Source organism: Megascapheus bottae, chromosome X (assembly GCF_031878675.1).
Source record: "Megascapheus bottae isolate mThoBot1 chromosome X, mThoBot2.hap1, whole genome shotgun sequence".
Taxonomy (NCBI): domain Eukaryota; kingdom Metazoa; phylum Chordata; class Mammalia; order Rodentia; family Geomyidae; genus Megascapheus; species Megascapheus bottae.
In genome coordinates this window covers 34,114,434-34,138,807 of record NC_143547.1, presented here as the reverse complement: position 1 = coordinate 34,138,807, position 24,374 = coordinate 34,114,434, and the positions used below count along the sequence as shown (strand labels likewise).

At 43.3% G+C, this 24,374-nt stretch overlaps 1 protein-coding gene and 1 pseudogene across 2 annotated transcripts; both read right to left on the bottom strand.

The window, feature by feature from the left end:
- Window positions 1–2,922: 2,922 nt before the first annotated feature.
- Window positions 2,923–8,202, bottom strand: Usp51 (ubiquitin specific peptidase 51). 2 transcript variants are annotated; one of them, XM_090326048.1, is made up of 2 exons: window positions 8,133–8,202; window positions 2,923–7,276 (listed from the first exon to the last, which is right to left on the bottom strand). In XM_090326048.1, the coding sequence occupies exon 2, from the start codon at window positions 7,222–7,224 to the stop codon at window positions 5,095–5,097; it is 2,130 nt and encodes a 709-aa protein (XP_090182174.1). In that variant the 5' UTR covers window positions 7,225–7,276; window positions 8,133–8,202; the 3' UTR covers window positions 2,923–5,094. The 2 variants fall into 2 exon arrangements, with proteins under 2 accessions (XP_090182174.1, XP_090182173.1); XM_090326047.1 differs by lacking the exon at window positions 8,133–8,202 and adding an exon at window positions 7,830–8,108.
- Window positions 8,203–18,127: 9,925 nt separating this feature from the next.
- On the bottom strand, window positions 18,128–18,636 carry LOC150040808 (small ribosomal subunit protein uS5 pseudogene; annotated as a pseudogene).
- Between the last annotated feature and the right edge of the window lie 5,738 nt (window positions 18,637–24,374).

Here is a 24,374-nt window from a genome sequence, read left to right as displayed (position 1 = left end):
TGTTACCTGGCCACCTGTTAATGATTTCATTTCTGTCTCGCTTATAACTTTGGATATATACTTCTTATCATTCTGCGTATGTGTGCAGCACTGAGGCTTAAGTGCTGTTCCTTTTTCTTCCCTGAAGACTGGTGCTCTACCACTTCACCCCTGGCTTTTTTGGGGGGTAGTTAACTGGAGTAAAAGTTCCACAGACTTTCCTGCCTGGGTTAGCTTCAAATGTGATCCTAAAATCTGCCTTCTGAATAATTAGGATTATAGGCATGAGCCACCAGCACATACCTCCTTCATCTCTTTATACATGCTATTTAAGCTCCACGTGTAAATTTCCAATATGTGCACTGGTCCAAATCTCAAGGTACTTGATTCATTCATTCATTCATTTTGAACTAAATTGCCTTGAAAACTCCAAAGGAAGGCAAACTAATATGAAAACATTATCATAATCTGAAGGGAATCAAATTATGTCATGTGGCTCGTTCTCAAGCAGAAAAAAAATAAAAATATTCAATCAAGTGGCATGACTTAAGGGATAGAGCACCTGCCTAGCAAGTGTGAGTCACTGAGTTAAAAATCTCACTATCACAAAAAAATTGAAATACAAACAAATCTCACCTGAAATCAGTAAGTCTTCCATTGCGGCTGTAGAGTTGTGGCAGGCAGAGAGCCATGAGATTGGCAGTCAATTTTCCATTTACCTTCATAGATATTTTTTTCCTATGTATGTGGTACCGAGGAATCGAACCGGGGTCTTCGAGCATGCTAGGCAAGCACTCTACCACTAGGCCAAACTCCCAGCCCTACCTTCATTGATATTATGTACATTTAGGAACTGCTATAGGCTGTGTATATCTCCAGTAATTCCTATGTTGAAAATGAATCCCCAATACAATAGTATTAAGTATATGGCTTTGGAAGTGAGTTGCTCAAGAGCATTCAGCCAGCACACATGCCAGTTTTCTTATAAAAGGGCTAGAGAGAACTTAGCCAGGTCCCCATTGGCCTTTCTCTCCAATATAATGTTGGACACAATGTCTCTCTCTGGAGGAAGCAGAGTATTATCCTGGAAAAAAAGCAGCAAGCCTATGGTTCAGACACCTCTAGTGCAGTGGGAAATAAATCTCTGCCTCCTTATAAAATGACTCCTTTCAGGTGTTTTGTTGTAATAGCCCAAGGAACTAAGACAGGGCTCAAGTTGGAAACTGCTTTAGGATTCTTGCTAAATTGTCCGAAGTCTAAGTTAATAACTGCTAACCAGTTACTATGCTTTGGACTTAGAACATTCCTTCAAGATATGCCTTAATAGGGCCAGGAGTTTGGCCTAGTGGTTAAAGTGCGTGCCTAGCATGCGTGAAGACCCGGGTTCGATTCCTTGGTACCACATACATAGAAAAAAAGCTGGAAGTGGTGCTGAGGCTCAAGTGGTAGAGCTCTAGCCTTGAGAAAGTCCAAGGACAGTGCTCAGGCCCTGAGCTCAAGCCCAGGACTGGCAAAAAAAAAGATATGCCTTAATAGCCTTAGTGTGAGCTGGGTGTTGTGGCTGATGCCTGTAATACTAGCTATTCACAAAGCTGAGATCTGAGGATCCTGGTTCAGAGCCATGTTATGCATGAATATCTGTGAGACTCTTTATTTTTCCAGTCCTGGGGCTTGAACTCAGGGCCTGCGCACTGTCCTTGGGCTTTCTCAAGGCTAGCTCTCCCCCATTTAAGCCACAGCACCTTCCGGCTTTTTCTGTGTATGTGGTGTGGGGAATTGAACCCAGGGCTATATGAATGCTAGGCAAGCAGTCTACCACTAGGCCATGCTCCAGGCTCAGTCTGTGAGACTTACTTCCAGTTAATCACCAACACACCTGAAGTGGAGGTGTGGTGCAAGCTCAGGGACAATGAGCATGCATGCCACACACACACACACACACAGAGAGAGAGAGAGGAGAGAGAGAGAGAGAGAGAGAGAGAGAGAGAGAGAGAGAGAGAGAGAGAGAGAGAGAGAGAAAAGACTTAGTAAGAGATAATGAAACCTCCAAGTGTTGTAGAAGAAAGCTCTGTCACTGAGTTTGTTGTTTTTTGTGTGTCAGTACTTAAGGTCTCTCTCTTGCTTGACTTTTTCAATTGAACAGCTCTAATTTCATGTCAGGGGAGGGGGCAGCAGGGAGGGGGAGGGCAGTGTATACTTGAAGGAGACTAGGCTCCTGGCGCTTTCCTCTCTCTTTGATGCTCTGCAAGCAGCTTTCCTCTTGTGAGAGGTCTATGGAGAAACCAAACACTTTATAATCAGGCTTGATCTGAGCGAAGTGGCCACTCTGGCTAGCAAGGGCGATGTAGGGCAATGTGACCCATAGGTCTCCCTATCTATACTTACAAGGGTGGGTGGAAGAATGAGTGCTAAGCAAGAAGGCTCCAGCTCTCTAATAAAGCCACCAGACATCATTCTTCACTGGCAATCATGATGTGCAGTAGCTGTAATTCTCCATTGGTCAAAGTATACTGTCTCATGGAAAAAGCAAATGAATGTGGTTTATTCTACATAGGTGTTGTGTAGTGAACACACACTGAGGAGAGCTAAGGGCCACTGGATGAGGGGCAGCACTGCTAAACACAGGAGCCAGCTTCATCTTCAGTTGCTGTTCCTCACTTCCACCCAGTCTCTCACCCTGCCAATTTCCATCGCTCGACTCTTTTCTTTGCACTGTATCTGGGCTTCCCTGCACAGACTAGCTATGTTTCTTACTGAACGTATCATTTCTCAAGTCATTCCCTGCAACCACATGCATTTCATGTATTACCTTTGGGAGAGATACACTGATCACGTTATATTACATCACTGGGTAATGAGAGCTTGATGAGTGAGGGAATGGGTGGAAAACACATTATTGACAAGGTCAATTGAGCAAATAACAGAAGTCACTCTCACGTTTAACAAACATTTATTAACACAAAAAATGAGTAAGGCATGGCCCTCTGTTCTCAGGATGCCTGGTGAAAAGAGGCAGACAATCACAAAGCTACAGTAGGATCACAGTAGAATAAGTACTATCACCAAGGTATGGACAACGTACTTTGGAGGCACAGTAAGTGGGATAAAGATGGGGAGAGAGGAACAATTATCTAACTTATACTGGCCTACAGTTTCCAAGGCAGGCTCCAGAGAAGTCATCTGTGAGGGCTAAGAGTAACCACTAGGTGAATGGTTAAGGAAGCCTTAACCAGCCTTGTGGGCTGGGGGCTCAAGAAACCTACAAAAGGCCAGCTAAGTGAGGGGTTCAGGGAACCAGGCATGAGTGAAAGGGATAAGGAAATAAAAAGGGAATAAGGAATGAGCAGAAGGACTGCTAAGCACAAACCCATAGCTCTACTGCAAAAATTAAAAAAAATAGTATTTTCCCATGAAGAGAAAGACTCAAAGCAGAGAGGGTGGGCCATATGTCCTCAGACACCGGTCCCTACCACCTCCTCAGTCAGGCCAGGGAATTCAAACCCCAAAAGCAGAGCTTCACAGTTGTAACCTGATTTCACTAAGCGGCACAATTAGCACAATCCACCTATCAGAAGCTATGATACAAACAAACAAAACAAAAACAAAGTAAAAAAAAAACGTTTAAACACATTTCTAAAAGGCAAAGTCCCTAAAGTATTCATCTTTTTTTCAGATGAATTGATTTGTCTAAGTAGCTCTACTTCCTTCAGGAAATTAGAAGGAGCATGAATCTGAGAAAGATGGACGAGTCGTTCAGGCTTTGCTGCTATCTCAAAATTGGATGGTCAGAGAAGGGTTAAAGGGTCCACCTTTTTTTCCACATTGTACTTATGCATTAACATAAAAACCAAATAATATCTATAATATCAAACTCCTTTGTCTTATAACTCCTGCCTCTTACTTCTTTTATACCCGTCTGTATCTTAAAATCCGTAAATAAAAAAATAAAATTTAAAAAACTTTAGGCTTTTTTATTTGAATGGTTTACGCTTGTTTTCTTTCTATACTTAAACTACTATCTTTCAATATTTAATATCTTCACGTAAGTCTCTTCTAATATAAGGTTCTTTTTGTTTTTAAATTGTCTTTCTGTAACCTTTTTAAACTTCTAGAACAACTTCTATTTCTGGCTTGCATGATTTTCAATTTTCAACTCTTCTAAACAGTTTCTCTGAATTTAACTTGAATTTTTACTCCATTCTGCACATGGTGAAGCTTTTACATTGTGAAATTTAATAAACATTGAAGTTTCAAAGATTCTTTTCTTTTTCTTTCCTTTTAAAATAAAGTCTCTCACTAACTCTCTTGGTAAACTTTCTTTTTAACTTTATTTCACTTCTTTCACGAACTTTTTGGTAAACTTTTCCTTTTAACTTTGTCTTATTTCACCTATCTTAAATTTTAAGAATTTCTAAATATTCTATGTTTAACACCATTAATAATTTTGAATCATTTTAAAATCAAAAAAATATTTTAACTATTTCTTCTAAAAATATTCAACTTAAAGTTTTTAACATTTAAAAATGTTCTTTCAAAATTTTTAAAAATGGGTTTTTATTAAAAAAATGTTCCTCTTTTAAAGCTTTAAGTTTTTTTTTCTTTTAAAATATTTTGTTTCTCAATATTTGGCTGGTTACTCATAGCTGGTACATCCATTCTAAATCTTTTTCCTAATGAATGTTCCCAGACTCTCCACAATATTTTTGTAGAAATAAATGGCATATAGTAGCGTGGGAATACCTCTTCCCGTATCTTTTGCCATTTTGAGCTTTCCTTTCATTTTAACTGTGCTCAATGTGACCATTTCTAGCCTGGTCTCCCTCCCTATCTCTTAATAAGGCTGAATGGTCACTGGTTAGTATTCCGTTCTTGTCTTCTATAGACCCATAGGCCACAGTAAAAATAAGTCCTTTATATCCAGATGCCACATGTCATGTATAGGTATTATTGTCATTGTCCATTCTAAGTAGGTTTTTCTGTTACTTCAAGTGGTACTTGTTCTTGTAAAGTACTATTAGAATTGTCCATTCCAGGTAGATTTGTGTGTCACATCAGGATCCTTACCTAATCATTTCTTTTACTTTTTTCCCCCCTCTGGATAGTGCTCTGGTATGACTAGTCTTTCTCAAGGCATTGCTTGTGGTAGAATAGTAAATACCCTTCACTGTAGAGTAAGTCCTCAATGGTAGCCTTGGTGATGATGGCATCATCACAGCTGAACCACTGATCCTCTTGTTGACGAATGAAGCTGGTGTAGTGGCCACTTTCCAAAGTTCCATGGTGGTTAATCACTGCAAATAGGGAATACTTATTCTCATCAGACACACAATTAGTTGGTGGCTGGCCGTCTTTCATGATGCTCTCTTTAGTAGAGGCCAAAAATGGAGTCATGTCCAGTTCCAGGGGAAAAGATATAAAAGTATTAATCTTTCGCCTCTGTTTGCCTACATGTTCAAAGCGCTTGAGATGAAAACACGCCACCTTAGGCAATTTCTTCATTGTCAGCTGCTTGGTAGATTCTTGGTAGCTTTGGCAACTACTGCACTTGATTTTAGCACTGCTTCCTAGGGGCTCTGGCCTTGTAAACCACTGCAGGCAATCAGTAAGGGAGGGGATTCCTGGTATGTGGTCACCCCTGCTCATTGTGCTGTCAGCCCACTCTGAGGTCTGGGAACTGAATGTGGCATAGGAACCAGGTAAATCCAAACTGATATCCCAGCATGGATCTATGGTGGTCGAGACACCGTGACAGGCCTGACATGTCACATCTGACTGTAAGCCACCTGTAAAGATTTGGTCTATGATGCAATTACAGCAGTTGGGATTGCTAGCTTCCTGTTCATCACTATCATCTTTGCTGTGTCTATGCAGCACGTCTAAGATTGCAATAAGAAACTCATGAGCATCCTGCTGCCTGTACCCTGCTAAATGTTCTGCATGAATCCAGATCAGGTGCAGTAACTTATAGGGAATATGAGGAGTTCGGCTCCCAGAGTACATAGCATGAAAAAGTGAAGACATTTCACATACCAGACACAAACTGGGGCTTGTCATTATACACTTGTGCTTATCAGACAGGAAGAAATCCTTCAGCAGAGGAATATGAGTAAGTGCCTGCACAATACAGTTCATAAAACAGGTGTTCCCAAGGTTGATTAGCCCTCTCAAGCCTACAGTATAGACTACCTTTTTTCTCCTCTTTTTCTTGGGTTTCACCAAATTGAGATCCTGTTCCTTTGACTCACAGGTTGAGTGCTTATCTTCAACCCCCAATGGCATAAACTGTTCATTGGAAAATTCTGTCGAGGTGGAAGTTAATACTTTCATAATTTTCTCTTTTGTTTCTTTGGCAATCTGTTCTATATCTTTGTCATATACATAATCCTTACACATAAAGCAATATATAACTCCATGATAGAGGTCTACTGCTAAATTGTGCTGTTTGGCTTCTGCATGTTTATGAATATGTTTCTCAGTAAAGCAGCCAAAATAAACACAGGACAGACAAGAGTGTAGTCTGTTCATATGGGTACTACATACATGACAGATGCATGACTTTGCCTTACGTTTCCTAGTCTCTGGGGTTCCACTCCAAACGAAACGCTGGTAGATCATTCGCAGGTTCTTCTGCCAGTTTTTGGCTACTTTAAAGCTCACCACATGAGAGCAGCCTGTGGGACCCTGAACAAACTCAACCTCCTGTAACCAGTCCCCAAAGCCGCCTGGAACGCTAAAGCCACTTAGGTCACTAGAGCAGCTTCTTCGTGTCTGGGGCCTGGATATAGGCCTGTATCTACGCCGGGATCGGCGCCAAGCCGGGGCACGCGAGGGGGGCGGCGGCGGCGGCGGCGGTGGTGGGAGCCGGATCGGAGGCGGGGGTGGGACTAGGAACCTTAGCGGGCCACGGGCGCACCGGGAGCGGGACTGGGGCCGAGGGCGGGGCTTGCGGCGCGGACTAAAGGACGAGATGGTGTTGTGATAGGAAGAGGGGATTGGTAGGAGCACCTTCTCATCGCCACCGCCGCTCCAAGGCACGTTCTCGTCAGGCGCAGGTTTGATCTCCTGCCCAGTCTCCAGCTTCATTTCAGCTTCCCGGACCGCGTCGGTCGGCGCTGCCTCCGTCGCCTCCTCCTCCATTTTCCCCGCCTTCTCAGCCTCCAGCTCCGCCGAGGCTCCTCCCCCGCCGCCCGAACTCAAGCCCGCATCAGATTCGGACGAGCGGGAACCTTCCGGAACCTGGGCCATCGTCGGCCCACTTCCAGGCGGGAGAAGGAAGGCCTGTGCAAAGGACCGGCGCCTGTAGGTGAAAGGAAATAGGAACTTCTGAGAGACAGGAGCGCGCTGTCATGGCCGCACTGCGCCGCTCTGTCCTTGGGGACCCCTCCCACTGGCCTCGGAGCTCCGTCCGCTGCGGCCGCGGGGCTCCACCCCCTCAACTCGGGCTCCCGGAGCTGGTGTGCTCACGAGATGGTTACCTGGTTTAAACGCAATCTGTTCATGCGGAGATTGGTGTGGGGGCGGCGGAAAGGGAAAGAAAAGGAGAAAAAGACCGGAGGGGGATGGGGAAAGAAAACAAAACCAAACCAGCCTGAGCTTTTAGGAGAGAAAGAATGGAAAGTTATTTTTTTTTCAAAGGCACCACCCTCTGACTGCCCTTTTCTTGCGCAGCCTCGCATTGGTACAGATTTCGCTGACGTTTTTTTTTCCCCCCTGTATCTTAAAAAAAAAAAAAAAAGAAAACCCACTAAGGTCAACATCATATGTTAAATATGGCTGAAAGGAGGCTACCTTTTTGAGAAATGGAGTCACCGAAAGAAACGACCCCGCAGCCCCGCCGCCTCCTAGCTTACCTATGCTTCTGGGCCGGGTCAGCTCCATCTTCTGCCCTTCCCACCAAGCTCAGTTTCGGTACTCCACGCTCTAGCGCCCTCTCTTGCTCTTTCGCTCTCGTGCTCTCGCACCTTTTTTCTCGCTTCGGTCCCTTCATTTCCTACGATTTGCTCCTACGGTTCAAATCGCTTCTCACTCCCTCCAAGCGTTGCTCGCTCCAAGCTACCGTCATCCACGATGCGAGACCCGCAAAGTCTCAGCTTCCTTCCCGAACTGTCCCCGCAACGCCCCCAGCCCCGTGTTTGTATAAATGCCTTGGTTACCTTGGGCCCCAGGCGCGTGATATGGAACGTCAGCAGCTGCTGCTGTCCAGGCGCTCCTCAGCCAGTCTTCTCTCCTGACCTCTCCTCAGGGCTGGTCACAAGGGGGCCGCCCCCTGGTCCCTCCCCTCTCGACGTGCGGCCCCCAGCCCCGGATTCTGCCCTCCAGCAGTGATGAATGGCAAGGCTGTCCGATTCTTGCAGACAAACCTCTTCCTGAGAGATTTTTTTTTCCTAGAGGCAACAACGATAGATTTTATGAAAAGCTCCAGGAATGGAGGGTTCAGGCTTCACCTGCCTTTAAGTGACTTCTTTACAGAAAAAAAATAAAACAACAAAACAACACCAAACAAACATTAATCAAGCTTGACATGGGGAGTTAGAGGGATGGTTAAGTCACCCGCATAAATCCTTCCAAGACCGTTGGAAAAGAATCTGCTCTCTGGGAGTCAATTGGAGAGGAGGGATATTATACTAGGAAAAAAAGGGGAGGCGAAGCATAAACCAGGATTAGGACTCTGATAGATCCGAACCCAGCTACTAGCTTGCCCGGGTGACAGCAGGCACCATACTTAAACTCTCTGAGCCTTAGCTGTAGTCATTTGTTAAACGAAAACGGAAATAATCGTAACATTTAACATCTAGTCATAGTGCATGTAAAAATTTTTTTAAAAAGTCTTTATATCAGTCTTTACCTCTCACCGCCGTCTTTCTCACTCTCCACCTTGGTATCCACACACAGCACAGCGTGATGCTGCCTCTCAAAAGTTTCTGCTCATTTACCCCTTTCATCCTAAGGAGGCAGTTTATATACTAGAGCCCGAAGCCAACATTGATACAAATCAACCTTTACTATGAAGTTAGGGTGCATTTTAAGGGACACACATAACACTTTGTATCAACAAAGGGAGTTCTTAGCCCTGGAGAACTTTCCCACCCTTTTTGACAAAAACAAAACTCAACATTCCAACCCCCAGGAAAGCTTCTATCTATAGGCCATGCTGCCCTTTCTGTCTAGTCCCAAGATTTACCAGTGAATTACATAGTAGTAATCTCCCCAGGATATCTCTGCACCCCACTCTCCCTTTATACCCCAGGATTAGGATTTCTGTCTTCTAAGGTCAAATGTAGTATCTACTAGATGCCACCTTTCCATGAATGACAGTGATTTTGAAACATTCTGTACATCTATGAATCTATTTGAAACTTCTGACCTAGTGCAAGTCATCTGGTTCAGCAAGAAGAAAAAAATTGCCTTAATTTTCCAATTCCCCACAGTGACTACAGGTTGAGAGGTTGAAATAAGACTCTGGCTGCTCCAAAGGAACTTATCAGCAGGCAAAAACATTGCTAAACTTTCACATCATTATTAAGTTTCCAACCATGGGCAAACCACCTATCATTTGTGAGGCTCAGATTGCCCTAGTAAGAGAAGAGCTGGTTCAACCTGTCCGGTAGTTAGCTTTCTATCTCTGTAAGAAATACGTAATACTAATCAGTTTAAGAGAGGAAGGGTTCATCAGGCTCATGCTTTCAGAGATTTCATTCTATATTCATTTGGCCCTACCACGTTTAGTCACAGTAGTAATAGTGCATACATATTGTTGGTAGGATGTGTTGGAGCAAAGCAGCTTAACTCATGGGAAGAGACCCAGGATGTGAGATTTCAGGGGGGTTGATTATAAAGACTTAGACACATCGAGCACAAAGGCAATGATTTTTTTCCTGCTTCCAATCTTCACTACCACTCATGAAAATGGGTCTAGTAAACTGTATGGAATAGGAATACATTGTAGGATTAAGTTCATAGCATGTGTGATATATTATGATCCTGTGTGTGTGTGTGTGTGTGTGTGTGTGTGTGTATGTGTGCGTGTATGTGTGCCTGTGTCAGTGCTAAGTCTAGAATTCAGAGCCTTGAACACTCACTTGGATTTTTTCTATTAAGGCTTGTGCTCTACCACTTCAGCCACAACTCCACTTTTTTGCTGTTTAATTGGAAACAAGAGACTCACAAACTTTTTGTACTGGCTTGGAACCATGATCCTCAGATCTTAGACTGCTTAGTAGGTAGGATTACACGTGTGAGCTACAGGCACATAGTAATTTCTTTTTTCAAACACATCAAGAGAATTTCAAATTTTTGGCAGGATTACTGGTTATAATGAACACTCATACTTGGAAAAATTTTATATAGACAACACAATACAGAAGGGTTAATAACATAGTTACCTTTATTTTTTTCAAAAACACAGAATTACTCTGTTCTGCACTACCTCGCCCAGTGAATTATTTTTTCCATAATAAGTCTTGTCAAAATGATGTACTCTCATTACAAATTCCTTTTACATTTTCTAGGAGCATACACAAAACTACCATACTTTCCAATCTGCTTTATCAAGCCCAGTTTCATTTACCTCTTGCCTCATTTCAGGTTTTAGCAACAAAGTATATACCTTCCTGACAAAAGGAGACATTTTACTTGTAGTGAGGGAAGGAATAGACACTCAGGTCTCCCAAATGCTATTAGCTTTCAGGAAAGAGACCATTTGTAGAGGCCACCAAAGGAAGCCTGTGCATCTGTTGACCCTTTGGGTAGTGTCTTAATTAGAGAAGATGAGAGTGTCCTGTTGAACTTGGCTATCTTTGGAGGAGAGGGTGGCTTTCTTCCCCTTGAGTTCTTAAGGAGTTTCATTTTCCAGAAACAACTAACTTGTTGCCAAGCAAGCATTTGTTGTCATGTATACATGCCATGCAACAGCAGAGAAGAGCCAGCTGATAGGCTCCTGAGCTCTCAGGGAGCTCTTCAAAGCCCCCATGTGTTTGGGGGAAAACAGCACCTGGTGTTCATCACTCTCATCCTCTGTGTGTTTCCAAATGGTGAGGAATGTTCTTTTTGTCTCACATGATCACATTAGGTTTTTATGATCAAGTGGACACGTGGTTGTGTTTTCTATGGAAGGCAACAGGGGCAGCCATGTAGACTCATGTCTCACCACAAGGTCCCCTGCTTCTATATGATCTGAACAAACTGAAAAATGCCCATAATCCATTGCTAAAAAAGAAATGAACTCTTTACCTGACTTACATAACAGTAACCCCTCTGCACATCACCTTTATAATAACAATGAAACATTAGAATAAAAAAGTAAAAGAAAAAATTTAAATGGCCACAGTCAGCAGAGCCCTAGTGCCTCACACCTGTAATCCTAGCTGCTCAGGAGGCTGAGATCTGAGAATCAGGGTTCAAAGGTAGCCTAGACAGAGAAGTCTGTGAGACCTTATCTCCAATTTTACAGCAAAAAACAAGAAGTTGAGGTTTGTCTCAAGTGGTAGAGCACTGAAGCCACAAAATTGAGGTACAGCACTGAGGCTCTGAATTCAAGCCCCAGTACAAGTACACAAAGGCAAAAGTGCTCACAATGCTTCCCTCTAAATATTTAAACAGGCACCTTTTTATCAATGGGGAGCAAAAGGTATGTGGCTGAATGAGCAGGTTAGATCTACCTCTGGGATAAGAACCAATATGCCATATTTTCCACTTGTCTGGTTTTTCAAATGAGTGGTTTAGAAACAGGTCAGTGTGTCTTAGGGCATGATATCAAGAATTTTTGTTTCTTTGTGTTCCTCCTCTTTCTCCTCCTACTTTTTTCATCTCTTCTTGTCTTTCCTGATATTTGTCTTGTTTCAGCCCCTAATTGAGGGGCTGCTATACAAGTTCTGAAATGGTCCCCTCAATGTGTTATAGTGACGGGTAAAGCCTAGAACTTGGCTTGCTCTCCTGATGTTTCCCAGGACACAGGAAACTCAGTCACTTTCTACTTTTTCAATCAAAACATTTGAAAATTTTTCATTTAATTTTAATGTGAAATTAGGACAGAATCCTATGTCTAATAATTTACCAGACTTCATTGTCTAGTTGAGAAGAGAGAGTTAATGAGATATTACTTAGAGGAAGATGTCTTGGAATTTGAGATATGTTGCCACTCATAATGCTAAGGGGAAAGTCTCGAATTTCTTTTTCTCTTTTTTCTTTTTTTGTTGTTGGTCATGGGTCTTGAACTCTGGGCCTGGGCGCTGACCATGAGCTCTTCTGATCAAGGCTACTGCCCACCACTTCTTCTGGTTTTCTAGCGGTTAATTAGAGATAAGAGTCTCACGGTTTTTAGTGCCTGGGCTAGCTTTGAACTGAGATCCTCAGATCTCAGCCCCCTGAGTAGCTAGGATTACAGACGATGGGAACCACCACGCCTGGCTAAATATGGAATTTCTATCAACATTTCCTGACCGATTTCCTTTGATGATAGTTCTGATCAATAATCTCTGGGTGGAACAATAAATAGCATAATAAAAATACTCCCATTTTTTGTCTGTTGTGGGGAATGAACACTGTCCCTGAGCTCTTCAGCTAGGCTACTGCCCTATCCCTTGAGCCACAGCACCACTTAAGATTTTCTAGTGATTAATTGGATATGAGTCTCACGGACTCTTTAGTGCCCATGCTGTCTTTGAACCACGATCCTCAGAACTCAGACTCTTTGAGACACCGTGCCTGGCACTCCCAAATATTTTACTAAGAATTTTTTCTACCTCCTGACTGCAGGCCCTTAGCAGCATACAGGGTAAATATTCTGAGAATGTAAACACTGTCTGGACTCCTGATAGCAAGGAATGGGCTGTGAATGAGTTTCCAAAGTCTATCAGCAGTGTACATGCACTTTGTGAGAAATGGACTCAGTAGTTGTATCATAAATCATTGATTTAGAGGACTCAAAGCACTCTGTATCAACATTTCATTGACAGGCTGGTTTGTGTACTCATCTGACTGGCATGCCCTTTGTTCCTCAGTTTGAATGCCACCATTACCTCTTGGTGTGTGTAGATTTACTCCCCATGCTGGCTCTCCACTGGAGGTGGGAAGAGTTCTAGAAATCGGAGTGCATTCTCTTCAACTCTCAGTTGCTTCACAAATTCCTCATTATGATTGATGGTTCTGCAGCTCTATTTATTTGTATCCGTGTGTGTGTGTGTGTGTGTGTGTGTTTGCACAGGGCAGAAGCAAAGCAATGTTAACATCACAATAATAAATCTTTGTATTCTTTTTTTGAGTGCTTATTTTTTTTATCTCTGTAACTTTTATTGTCAAGGTGATATATAGAGGGGTTATAGTTATGTAGGTAAAGACATAAGTATATTTCCTTTTTTGCCAGTCCTGGGCCTTGAACTCAGGGCCTGGGCACTGTCCCTGGGCTTTCTCAAGGCTAGAGCTCTACCACTTGAGCCACAGCACCATTTCTGGCTTTTTGCTATGTATGTGGTACCAAGGAATTGAACCCAGGTCTTTATGCATGCTAGGCAAGCACTCTACCACTAGGCTAAACTCCCAGCCAGTATATTTCTTTTGGACAGTATTATCCCCTCCTCATTTTCACCCTGCCCAACCCATGTCTCCTTTCCCACCACCCTCCCCGTAGTGGTAAAGTTTGTTCCCAATATAGTTTCTGTTACCACTGTTGCACTGACTGTACTTGATTCAGTGGCCCCTTGGCCATCTTTGCCGGTCTAGGATTTACTCTGCAGAAAACTCCAAACATTCTTTTATTTCACAGAATTTAAGTAACTCTTTGTTTTCATCATCCAAAATATAGTCAAGCCAGGTGGCATTGTCTCTCACCTGTAATTCTCATAGTTTAAGAAGCTGCATTCTGAGGATGATAGCTCAAAGCCTGCCTGGGCAGGAAAGTCTGTGAGATATTTTTGTTAAGGAAAATACATCTTTGAGATTCTTGTCTCAAATTAACCACCAGAAAACTGGAAGTGATGTTGTTGCTCAGAGTGGTAGAGTGCTAGCCTTGAGCAGAAGATCCCAGGTATAGCACCCAGGCCCCCAGTTCAAGCCCCAGGACTGATTTTTTTTCCTTTTTAAAGTACTTTAAAGAAAAAAAAGGAGGGCCTTGGAAGTTTTGTTATTTCCTCTCCTGTTGCAAATTCTCGTGGTTGTTTTTGTGGGGTGGTGGAGAGCTTGGTGATGCTGCCCACTGAGGGCGACGGGCCTCTCTATTTGAAGGTGACCACGTTTAGATTCTGAGCTGGGAAGTGGAGGGTGAATAGGTCACGGAGGCCTTTTTTAGTTAACTTTTCCTTTTTTGCTGTCTAGTATCCTCATCAGTCTTCTGCTTCTTGGTATCGACATCATCGTCCTCATCATCTTCAGCTACCTGTTTCCCTGGAGCTGCCTCTGCCTCCTCATCTTCCTCTCCATCCTCCTCCTCTCCATCACCTTCTTCCTCTTCCTCCTTCTTCTTCATCTAACTCATTCTCAGCTTCCTGCTCCCCATCTTCCATATTAGCATTCCCATTGGCAGGGGCATCTCTTCCATTCGCTGCCTCCTCCACAACTTCCTTCTTCTCCTTCAACTCCTTCCTTGGTGGTGATGTTGGAGCTGGTGTCCACAGCCACATCTGACATGGTTGGGGGGGGCACAACGGTAATCGGTGCAGGGAGAAAAAAGAATGCGAGAGTTGGATGACTCGGGCAAGAAGAAGGCTGCCAGAGTCCGCGGTGGCTGAGAAGGCCCGTGGCAGAGGAGGTTGCTGTGAGCAGGAGCCAGGAACAATGCAAAGATGGCTTTTTGGAGCAGCTTAGTGGGGCCAGGACTGATTTTTTAAAAGTCAAGCAAGGCCACTCAGATACAAAACCTTTTTTTGGACATGAACTTAAAAATGTATGCATGCAAATAGTATAAAAATTAATGAGATATATCACTATATATATTATGTGCACATAGATATTCATAGTCTAAGGTCATGTAAAATAATGTCTTCTAACTCACTTCTGTCAGGTATAAAATTCTCAAGACAATAAGCTCAGTATTCTAACAATATAAACATACTAACATCAACTGAATTTGCTTATTTGTACTTCTACAGCAATGATGCCAAAGATGATGCACTTTGAAAATAAAATACGATTAACAAATCAGGAAGGCATTCTCTCCTTTCTGCGGTTGTTGTTTCTTGTTGTGGGACACCGTTTATTTGAATTTGTCTTATGTCTGTCCAACTTTACAAATGGAAAAATGCCCATGGTTCGGTGATGCAGAGAACACAAGTGCTTTTAGCCAGGTTCCCATCAGTAAACCATCATTGGTGTTTTCTCTTCCTCATTTCTTTACTCTCCATTAAACTCACTAATCTGAGTATAACATTTTTAAAAAAATATTAGCCTTTTAGTGGGAAAACAAAGACAAAAAAGCAGAGATTATCTTCCAAAGTAATACCCACCTTGTACCCATTAAGTTTAAGATTCATCAGCTCCTGCAATCATTAACTTTCTTTGATACTTCTTTCATCTTCCCTCCACCATCCTTCTCTCTACCCCACTAAGCCCCCACTCAGCACTCACCTGGGAATAGGAGGCAGGCAAGCATGCACAGCTGATTGTTTACCTCCAGGAATACACTGTAACAGATAAGGACCCTTTCAAAGCATAACCACCATATCACAGCATCTAACATCCCAAGTGACCAGGAGTGACAAAACACGTCTACAATCCATTGACTTTTCCATTCCCTCCATTGTCCCTTGCAAGATTTTTACGGGTCCTGAAATCCTCCACAATCCCCTGTGGTTGGTGATACCTCTAACAGCTGAAGCAAATATATTTCTTTGTTAAAGCAATCATGAGTACACATTTAAGATTCTCCTAGCAGAGGGTCTTAATAGGTCATATAGGATGAGGCTAAATGGAGTGAACTCTAGCATATGGAAACAAGAGGTTTATCTTGTGTGATTGTTGTTCTTAATGTACTATGTTATTTCTCTTCTTTTTTTTTGCCCTTATGGTTACACTCATGTGGTTACTGTATCTGACTTTGTTACCTGTTATATTGTATATACGTTTATTTGCTTGTTTGAAATAGGGAAGGGAGGAAAAAAGAGGATTGGTAGGAGGTGGGGTGAGAGAAATGGGGACAAAAACATGAGGAGTATCAATGTGTGAGAAGTAATGAACCTACTACGTGACAAATGTAACTGTAACCCCTCTATACATTATCCTTGACCCTCATAAACACTGGAATCATTCTTTTCTTCTTTGTTCTCTGTTAAGTTGCACTTTAATAGATTTCTTGTTTGAATCAGTGAGCCAATGGAAACATTACAAATACATAAGCAACTAGAAACAATGAAACTTCATGAAACCCTGGGCCCCGGATTTCATGATCACTGTGAGATGAGCACACATTCTACATTTCAGAAGAATTAGGACTCATCTCTCCCTAACCCTAACCCTATGTGATCATTCTTAACATCTCTGTCAGTGACTCTCCCTCCATTCTGACCACTAGTGTGCCACAGAATGGGTATATGCTGCTTGGAGCTCTTGCCTAGTTTGCTGTCTTCTATCCCAGGGTAAATATTCATGGATGAATTTTCAGTTTGCTTACTTCTGGGAACAAGAGCACCCATAGAGTCTTACCTGCGGTGTCTGCAATGGCGCACACCATTCATGACCCAGGTGATCCAGGAAGGAGCTGTAGAAGTTGGTGCCCAGGGCATCAGATGGCCCTTGGTTGTCTGGGGCGGGTCATCTCTCCATCCTGGTTTCTCTTCCAGAAAGTAGCAGGTTCACATTTGACCTTGTCTTCCAAATAAGAACAGAACTGAGAACAGCTAGACCAGGTGTGTGTGTGTGTGTGTGTGTGTGTGTGTGTGTGTGTGTGTGTGTGTGTGTGTGTGTGTGTGTGTTGATGGTAGTGGGGTCAGCATGGCCTCAGCATCTGTGGGTGTGAACAAAGTGTGTTTCCTCTTGCAAAACAGTATGATGGGAATATTTATTTGAAATACTGAAGGGAAGGATTTTCCATTCTTTTCCAATTTACCCTTGGTGTTCAAATGTGTTTTATTGGTTCCTAAGATGTTGGAAAGTGAGTGCATGCTCTCGGGAGTGAGGGTACCATTATATAGGAGAATTCTATTTGCAATAGGATATAAGTGAAGTAAGACAAATTAATTTACTCATATAAGAAAAGTTAGAAGAGAAAGTGAGTCAACAGGCACACAGAGACACAGAGAATCATAAACACAGATACACAGAACTCTGTTTTAAAATGTAACATAGTATATTATTTCACAAATAGGTCCCAATGGCAGAGACATTTGTTGTGTAGGAAATTCAACTGCAGCTGGCCAGTTCATCTTTGTGTAATTCTTATGAAAAATTATTAGAACCCACTGCTACAGCAAATGGTTCTTTGGCCACACACATTGGAGTCATGTTTGGAAATATAATAAGGTCTGAATCATGAGTCAGAGAGAGAACAGTTTAGTAACAGCACAGTATCCCAGCTGCATAGCAAGGTCAGCATAATGCATCAAGTAGAAGAAAGTAGAACTTCACCCTCTGCTCACCTCACCTCTTGAACCAGTTGGAATGTGTACTCAAAATGCAACATTCATTATGAGAAATAAATTGGTTTCTTTGAATTTGTACTAGAACATGTACTGCTGTAAAATTTGAGCTTCTGCTATCAGATAGTCTTTGTCAGTTGACTTCTTCAGTTTATGGCATCTATAACCCTCTGGAGGTTTGAAACTTCATAAAACAAAAAAACTATTGTATTCCATATGAGAAGTTTGGAGCAGTACTCTTTGAGCTGGTCCAATATGTGCTGGTCCAAGCAATATAATCCGATGTTTAAAAGCTGCATTTTTTTCACTCAAGAGAGATGAGTATTTATCTTGTTGAGTCTTTATTATTTTATATTAGTTAATTAATTGTGAATGTGGGGGCAGGGCAGCCCTGTGGCTTGAAGTCAGTGCCTGGACACTGTCACTGAGCTTTTATTTTGCTCCAGATTAGTGCTCTAACACTTGAGCACCAGCTCCATTTTCAGCTTTTTTTTTTTAAATCTTGATTCACTTTATTATTCTTGTATAAAATCTTACGTTGTGGCCACAGCTGGAGCTGGGGGCGGGGAGGAGACCACCAGCCCCGATCAGCAGTGCCTGTCACCTGGCGCGGGACAGTGGGAGGGAGGCTTGCTGATCTTGGTCCCCCAGTGTCTTCTCCGCATGGGGACAGCGGAGAGCTTGGCTGGGATGATGGCTCTTGGGATGGCAGTGGAAACCTCCCCGGAGCACCTCACACCAGGCGGACACGGCCATTGTAGTCGCCAATGGCCACAAATGCCTTGAGCCTGGTGCGCTGGCCAGCACGGGTCTGCTTTTGCACCTCGTCCTTGGGGGATGACCCAGGAAGAATTCGACGACCGCAGACTTCTTGATGGGCAGGGAGAAAAGACAGATCTCCTCCAAAGACTGGACCTTCATGTCCTGAGCCCGGCGGCCCAGTTTGGTGACCGGGATCCATTCCTGATCTTCGGCCTTCCCTCCACGAGCCCCTGGGCTCCCGCCCCCAGAGGCCACTGCTGAAGCCACCAAGGCCTACCATGCCTGGGCCCCCGGGGCCTTCGGACCCTTCTGCTGCACCGGCATTGTCTGCCATTAGGTGTCTTCCCAAAGAAGAAGCCACTTTCAGTTTTTTTATTTTTATTTTTTCTGTCAGTTGCAGGACTTGAACTCTGTTCCTGGGCACTGTCCCTGAGGTCTTCAGCTCAAGGTTAGTGCTCAAACTCTTTGAGCCACAGCAACACTTCTGGTTTTCTGGTGGTTAATTGGAGATAAGAGTTCCAAAGATTTCATATCCCAGGTGGCTTTTAATAGCCATCCTCACATCTCAGCCTCCTGAGTAGCTAGGATTATAGGTGTGAGCCACCAGTACCTGGCCAGTTTTAGGTTGTTTGGTAGTAGTTTATTGGAGATAAGTGCCTCACAGACTTTCTTGCCTGAGCTAGCTTTAAACCATGTTCCTCAGATCTCTTGCTTAGAGTAGGTAATATTATAGGTGCAAACCACCAGCACCAAGCTATTTTGATTATTTTTGCTTTGTCAGATAGCATAATCCCTTGAAGGACATATAACTGTATTGCCTATGGGTTAAAGAGAAGGGAATCTTTTCTTAGTATGGGTACACAGTTTGAAGTTCACTACAGCTGGGCCATCTCAAATGCTCCAGATGCACAAAGAGTAGTTATGATCAGAGTTCTATCCCTACTAAGGAGATTACTTTTCAACAATGAATTGGCCCTGGTACATATAATAGTACAAGTGTGTGTGTGTGTGTGTGTGTGTGTGTGTGTGTAAGGAGGAGAGTAGAGAGAAGAAGAGAGAAGGAAGGGGTTGGAGAGGCGAATGGATAGGAGAAAAGTGGAGAGGAGAGGAACAAGAGGAGAGAAGGGAAAACTCAGAGTCTGGAGAGAAGGGGAAAAAAGGGGAAGGGAGAAGGGAGAGGAGGTGAGAAACAAATTCTCCCTGTGTGTGTGTATCTATGGTTTCTGAGCTTAAACATCTTAGAGAAACTCCAGTAATAACACTTCTTTCAAGGTTGATTTTTTCCAGTCTATATAATGATTTGAAATAATGTCTGTGGCCTTGTGGGAATGTGAAATAGCAAGTGATATATGAGAATGTCAGCAACAGGACCTATGACTGCTGTTGGGCATGGGATATATGTTCACAAATGACCATGATTGTAGGGAAGATGTGAAGGGGGCTCTCTTCCAGGGAGGAATAAGGTGCCCTTGGCATGGATACTTCGGAATCTAACATTCGGTAAAAGGTTGACAAAGAGCAGCAGGGTTCTGGATTTTATGTGACGCGTGTTAACATCCCAAGGTACAACTTCTTACCTGGTGGTCAAAACGAGGCCATCTCAGGAAGCTCCATAAATGCTTGTTTGACACCTGAGGCTCAGATAGCTCTGCCTATTGATTTGTGTTGATCTTTTGGGAAACCCCTGGTCATTAGGGGAGGGACCTTTGATGCTGACAAAGATTATTGGGAACAGGATTATTAATGTGCTGCCAGATTTCTTTCTAGAATCAAGGATCAATGATTTTGTCCTGCAAAAGTGTTAGTGTGACAAACCCCCAACAAAGATATATTTATCCCCTTTAGCTGCTGCGGGGGTTTGAATTCAGGGCATCTCCCTTCTAGTGCTCTACCACGGAAGGCATGCTTCCATCTCTTTTTACTTCACATTATTTTTCAAGTAAGTTTTCACCATTTTGCACAGGGCAGCTTTTGCTATCTTCTTATCTCTGCCTCCCAAGTAGCTGGGATGATGGACAAAAGCCACCTTGCCAAGTCCCAGTCTGGGAGTTTTTGAAGATCAGGTGATTTATTTTTTCTTCATGTCTACAAGGCACGACATATTGTTCATGATTTGTAGATGGAATGTTAGGGTGACATATACATAGATAACTTCAACTGGGACCCCAAGCTGTGTATGAGACAGATAGACATCACAAACTTGGGCCTAGCATAATTCTACTTGATTTGCATGGTTTATATGGACTGCTCCTTATCAGGACATCAGTTGTCCCCATTAGGCAGGCCTGGCAGCTGCTCTGTAGCTGAGCTTCTCAGGGTGCAGGGAGGCCTCAAACGGACTTGGCAAACTTTACTGCAGACACTGCAACAGGGATGGGAAGCATCTGGGAAGAGCTGGCCTCAGGACAGTCAGAGATGTAGTTAAATGTGGAAACTAAAGCACTGCTTTAGGGAAAGCAGATTGGGAAGATGCTAAGTGTCCATCGGCAGGGAGGTAAGCACCAAAGGTCTTGATTGACATTTCTGCTTAAGGGTGTTGCAGTGGGTTGGAGGTGACTGTGTGACTCAGAACAGCTCGTCTGGAAAGTCATCTCCCCTCACCCCACATTTTGCACTGTGATGCTGCAGGACTCCTCTTCCTCCCCTGTTCGTCCTTGTGATGGAGTCCAGCCTAGTGTCTCTGGAACAGAATAGGAAAAGTCTATTCGTTCCTGACCTGAGCTTGAATTCTGAATCTTGAGACTCAACATATCTAGTTCTAGGCTTACTTAGTACAAGAGCAAGAAGTTACTCTATTATTTCTTGGGGTCATATCAGATGGGATCAACTCTTGACTTATGTGGTCAAGTGGTCAGGTGACAGAATGAAGGGAATGCCCATGCAGACATAAATATATGCACAAAACCTCAGTGGAAATGACTACATTATTGCATGTGAGTGTGTGTGTGTGCTTGTATGCAACAAGAAGATGGTACAAGCCAAGTAACCCAGTGCCCTTAAAGGTTAATCAGGGTTTTCAGCATTCTCAATAACTTACTCTGCTGCTTCAGTGAAGAAGCAGGCCTTTGTGCAGTACTGTTGTGTTAGATACCACTGCGTTGCAAGTTCTGGGCTTCGGGTGTGGCTGTCCACAAGGAGCTGGATGAGCCATCACAAGCGGTGTCTCATAGAAGCAAGTCAAGATCACAGAATGAGGCTGCTCCTCAGCCTCTGCCTCTGAATAGAACCCAGGCGTGCAATCCCATAGCAGGGTCACACAGAAGACTAGGCACATGCTTAGTCTGCTCTCAGAGCACATTTGTTACCACTTTATGGGTGGGTGATGATCTACAAGTGTCACCCAAGTGGTAGAGTGATAGCTAAGCAAGCCAGCCAAGCAAATTCTAGGTCTGGAATGCAAATCCTAGAACTAGTAAAGGAAAACAAAACTGGGGCATTCTACACTGCAATGCTACACTGAAAGCTTTCTACAGGTGTGAGCCTCTTGCTATCAGAAGGCCTGGAGGCAGATTGCTTGGGCTCCAAGAGTCGTTCTTAGTAAATATCCTTGACTCATCCATCTCCCCCACTGCACAGCCATCTCCACTTGTAACAGGAACATCGTGGTATCACCCTCACCATGGCTTCTTTGAAAGATGAAGCAGAGGTGAGTTGCTGTGGTGTGTTTTTCTGGTACACATTGGATGCTCAATAGTTATAGGGACTGAGCAAATATTTTGGAGGGGCCTGACTTCAAGTAGCTCAATGCAGGTGGCAGAAATGTTTATCGGAGCTCAACCCTGGCCACAAAACAAAACAAAAAATAACCCCAAACTGCAGGCCAGGAGCATGGCCTAGTTGTAGCGTGCTGTCTTAGCATGCATGAAGCCCTTGATTCAATTCCCCAGAATCACATACACAGAAAAAGCTGGAAGTGGGGCTGTGGCTCAAGTGGCAGAGCGCTAGCCTTGAGCAAATGTGTCCAAGGATATTGCCCAGGCCCTGAGTTCAAGTTACAGGACAGGCAATAAATAAATAATAAACAAATAGATAAATAAATAAAAAGAAAACCCCCAAACTGAAACTTCTGTGAGTTTCCTGTGAACTTTTCCCTTTATTCAACACTCCCGGGCCATGCTGCTTCCCCAGTGTATTTCAGAAAGGGTTTTCTCTGCCTCCCTTGTTGTAGTCATTTCACACCTCTCTGACCATTCCCCTCAACCCAGTAGAATTTCGTCCACCAGAGTGAATCTGTTTCTCGGTCCCTCTTCTCCACTTCATGCCACCAGGTGTTTTCCTAATCACTGAGTAATCCTTTAAGACTTTCTGTAGAGATGGACCCCTCTCCACACCCTCTCAGTGTAACTTGCCCAAAGCAAATTTCATCAGCTGCTCTTACAAGCTCCCCAAGGTCTGTGCTTACCATGTGCCACGCTGAATTCGTGATTACCCCTCCATCCATGAATCTATTCCATTTTCCATTATCCACTTATACAAATTTTAGTCCATTAGTTGCTGAGGGGGAAACATTCTACGTGGAGATTTGTTCATTTCTGGTATGCCACACCCGAACTACAAGGAATTCAGCGGATTCATTTTAAACATGCGTTCCTCTCCATGCATTATTTCCTGATTATACCTGAATGGTCCAAGTCTTCATTATTTCGTGACTTGCTTACAATTATCGCTCCATGTCTGGCCAAGTTACCTTACCATTCTTGTTTTCATTCATCTTTCACATGGAGTAATGGTGGTGATCTTTTCTAAAGGCATATTATTCCTCTGTTCAACACCTCACTGCCTTCTTGTCATGTTTCACAGCCAGCAATAGGGAGTTTTCTCCAAATGGCCTAATTGGACCTATACAAATCAGAATTTTGTTAATCTTCACAAGCTGCCTTCCTCTCTCTTGCTTTTCCCTACTGCATGCTAAACATATTTACTTGCTTCTATTCCTCAAAGTATGTTGGATATGCTTAATTTTAGGGGTTTTTGGTAGGATGTGCTCCATGCCAGGACGATATTTCCTTAATGTAAAAAAGACTAAGCAACCTCACTTCCTTCATTCCCATTCTCCCATGCCATACCTCCTTTGAAGATGAACCTGTTTTCCCTACACAACTGCACACTCCTTTTCTGTGCTAGCATCCCCTATGACCTGTGCTACTTTCTCTACTGGGCTCAATATTACTTCACACTACCACCTCCAGCAGCATCATCACCTCCACTCTGTACTTGAAGTGATCACTCTTAACCTCACATTCACTTCATCTCTGCATTCTTTCTAAGGCAGGTACCATTTATGAAACCAAAAGAAGTTGTAATTTGGTCACAGTATACCAGCAGGTGACAACCAGCATATCTGATATGCAGCAGGCTTAATCAATAGGTGCTGAACTGTTAGTTATTATAGCTTGTGAAAGAATATTAGTCACGTGATTGTTGAGAATTGACAAGCAGACAAAGGCTTAGAGACTATTTGGTCAGAATTATAGGAAGAACCTTTGCTGCTTCTCTTAAACTGTATGTGTTGAATTGATATGGGCATGGATGTCATTTTTCCAGTGACTTGAGGTGGGGGCTTATTTCTACAGTCAAGAATCAAGCCTGGTTTCATTAAATGTGGGTTCTTTCTTTCCTCTAAGTCACCATGTGTGAACCTTTTTGCCTCTTCGCTGATCAGCAGTGCCAGCTTGGGGTCCACTGTTGCTCTAATGCCAGGCTTCTCCTGAGTTATCCTCCTATGCAGTCTTGGCTGAGCGGAAACAGTGTTTTTTTCAAATTGGCCTCATACCGGTTTCCAAGGAAATTTCATTAGTGCTTCGATGTTAGCTGCTTTATGGCTTGCTTTTTGTTTTTGAAATAACCTCTGGGCAGATCTGTGGTTATCTTGACACTGTGTCTTCTTAGGCATCTGAACTTCAGCTGGAATTGGGTGTCTGTGTCGAGGAAAATTTGGTGGGCTCTTGATGTTTACCAACCTCACTGGGGACAAAGGTTGCACAGAGTCCCTAGCTCCCTTTCACCAAGGTTATTTATGGTCTGTCTTACTTGTGACTGCTGTGACCAAGGCTTATGTACTGGATGCAAGGC

Excerpts from the sequence above, each read along its gene's own strand:
- Usp51 (XM_090326047.1), bottom strand. The coding sequence starts at position 7,966 with ATGAAGGGACCGAAGCGAGAAAAAAGGTGCGAGAGCACGAGAGCGAAA. Across the intron at positions 7,277-7,829 it reads GACCCGGCCCAGAAGCATAG|GCGCCGGTCCTTTGCACAGG; the intron begins GTAAGCTAGGAG and ends TTTCACCTACAG.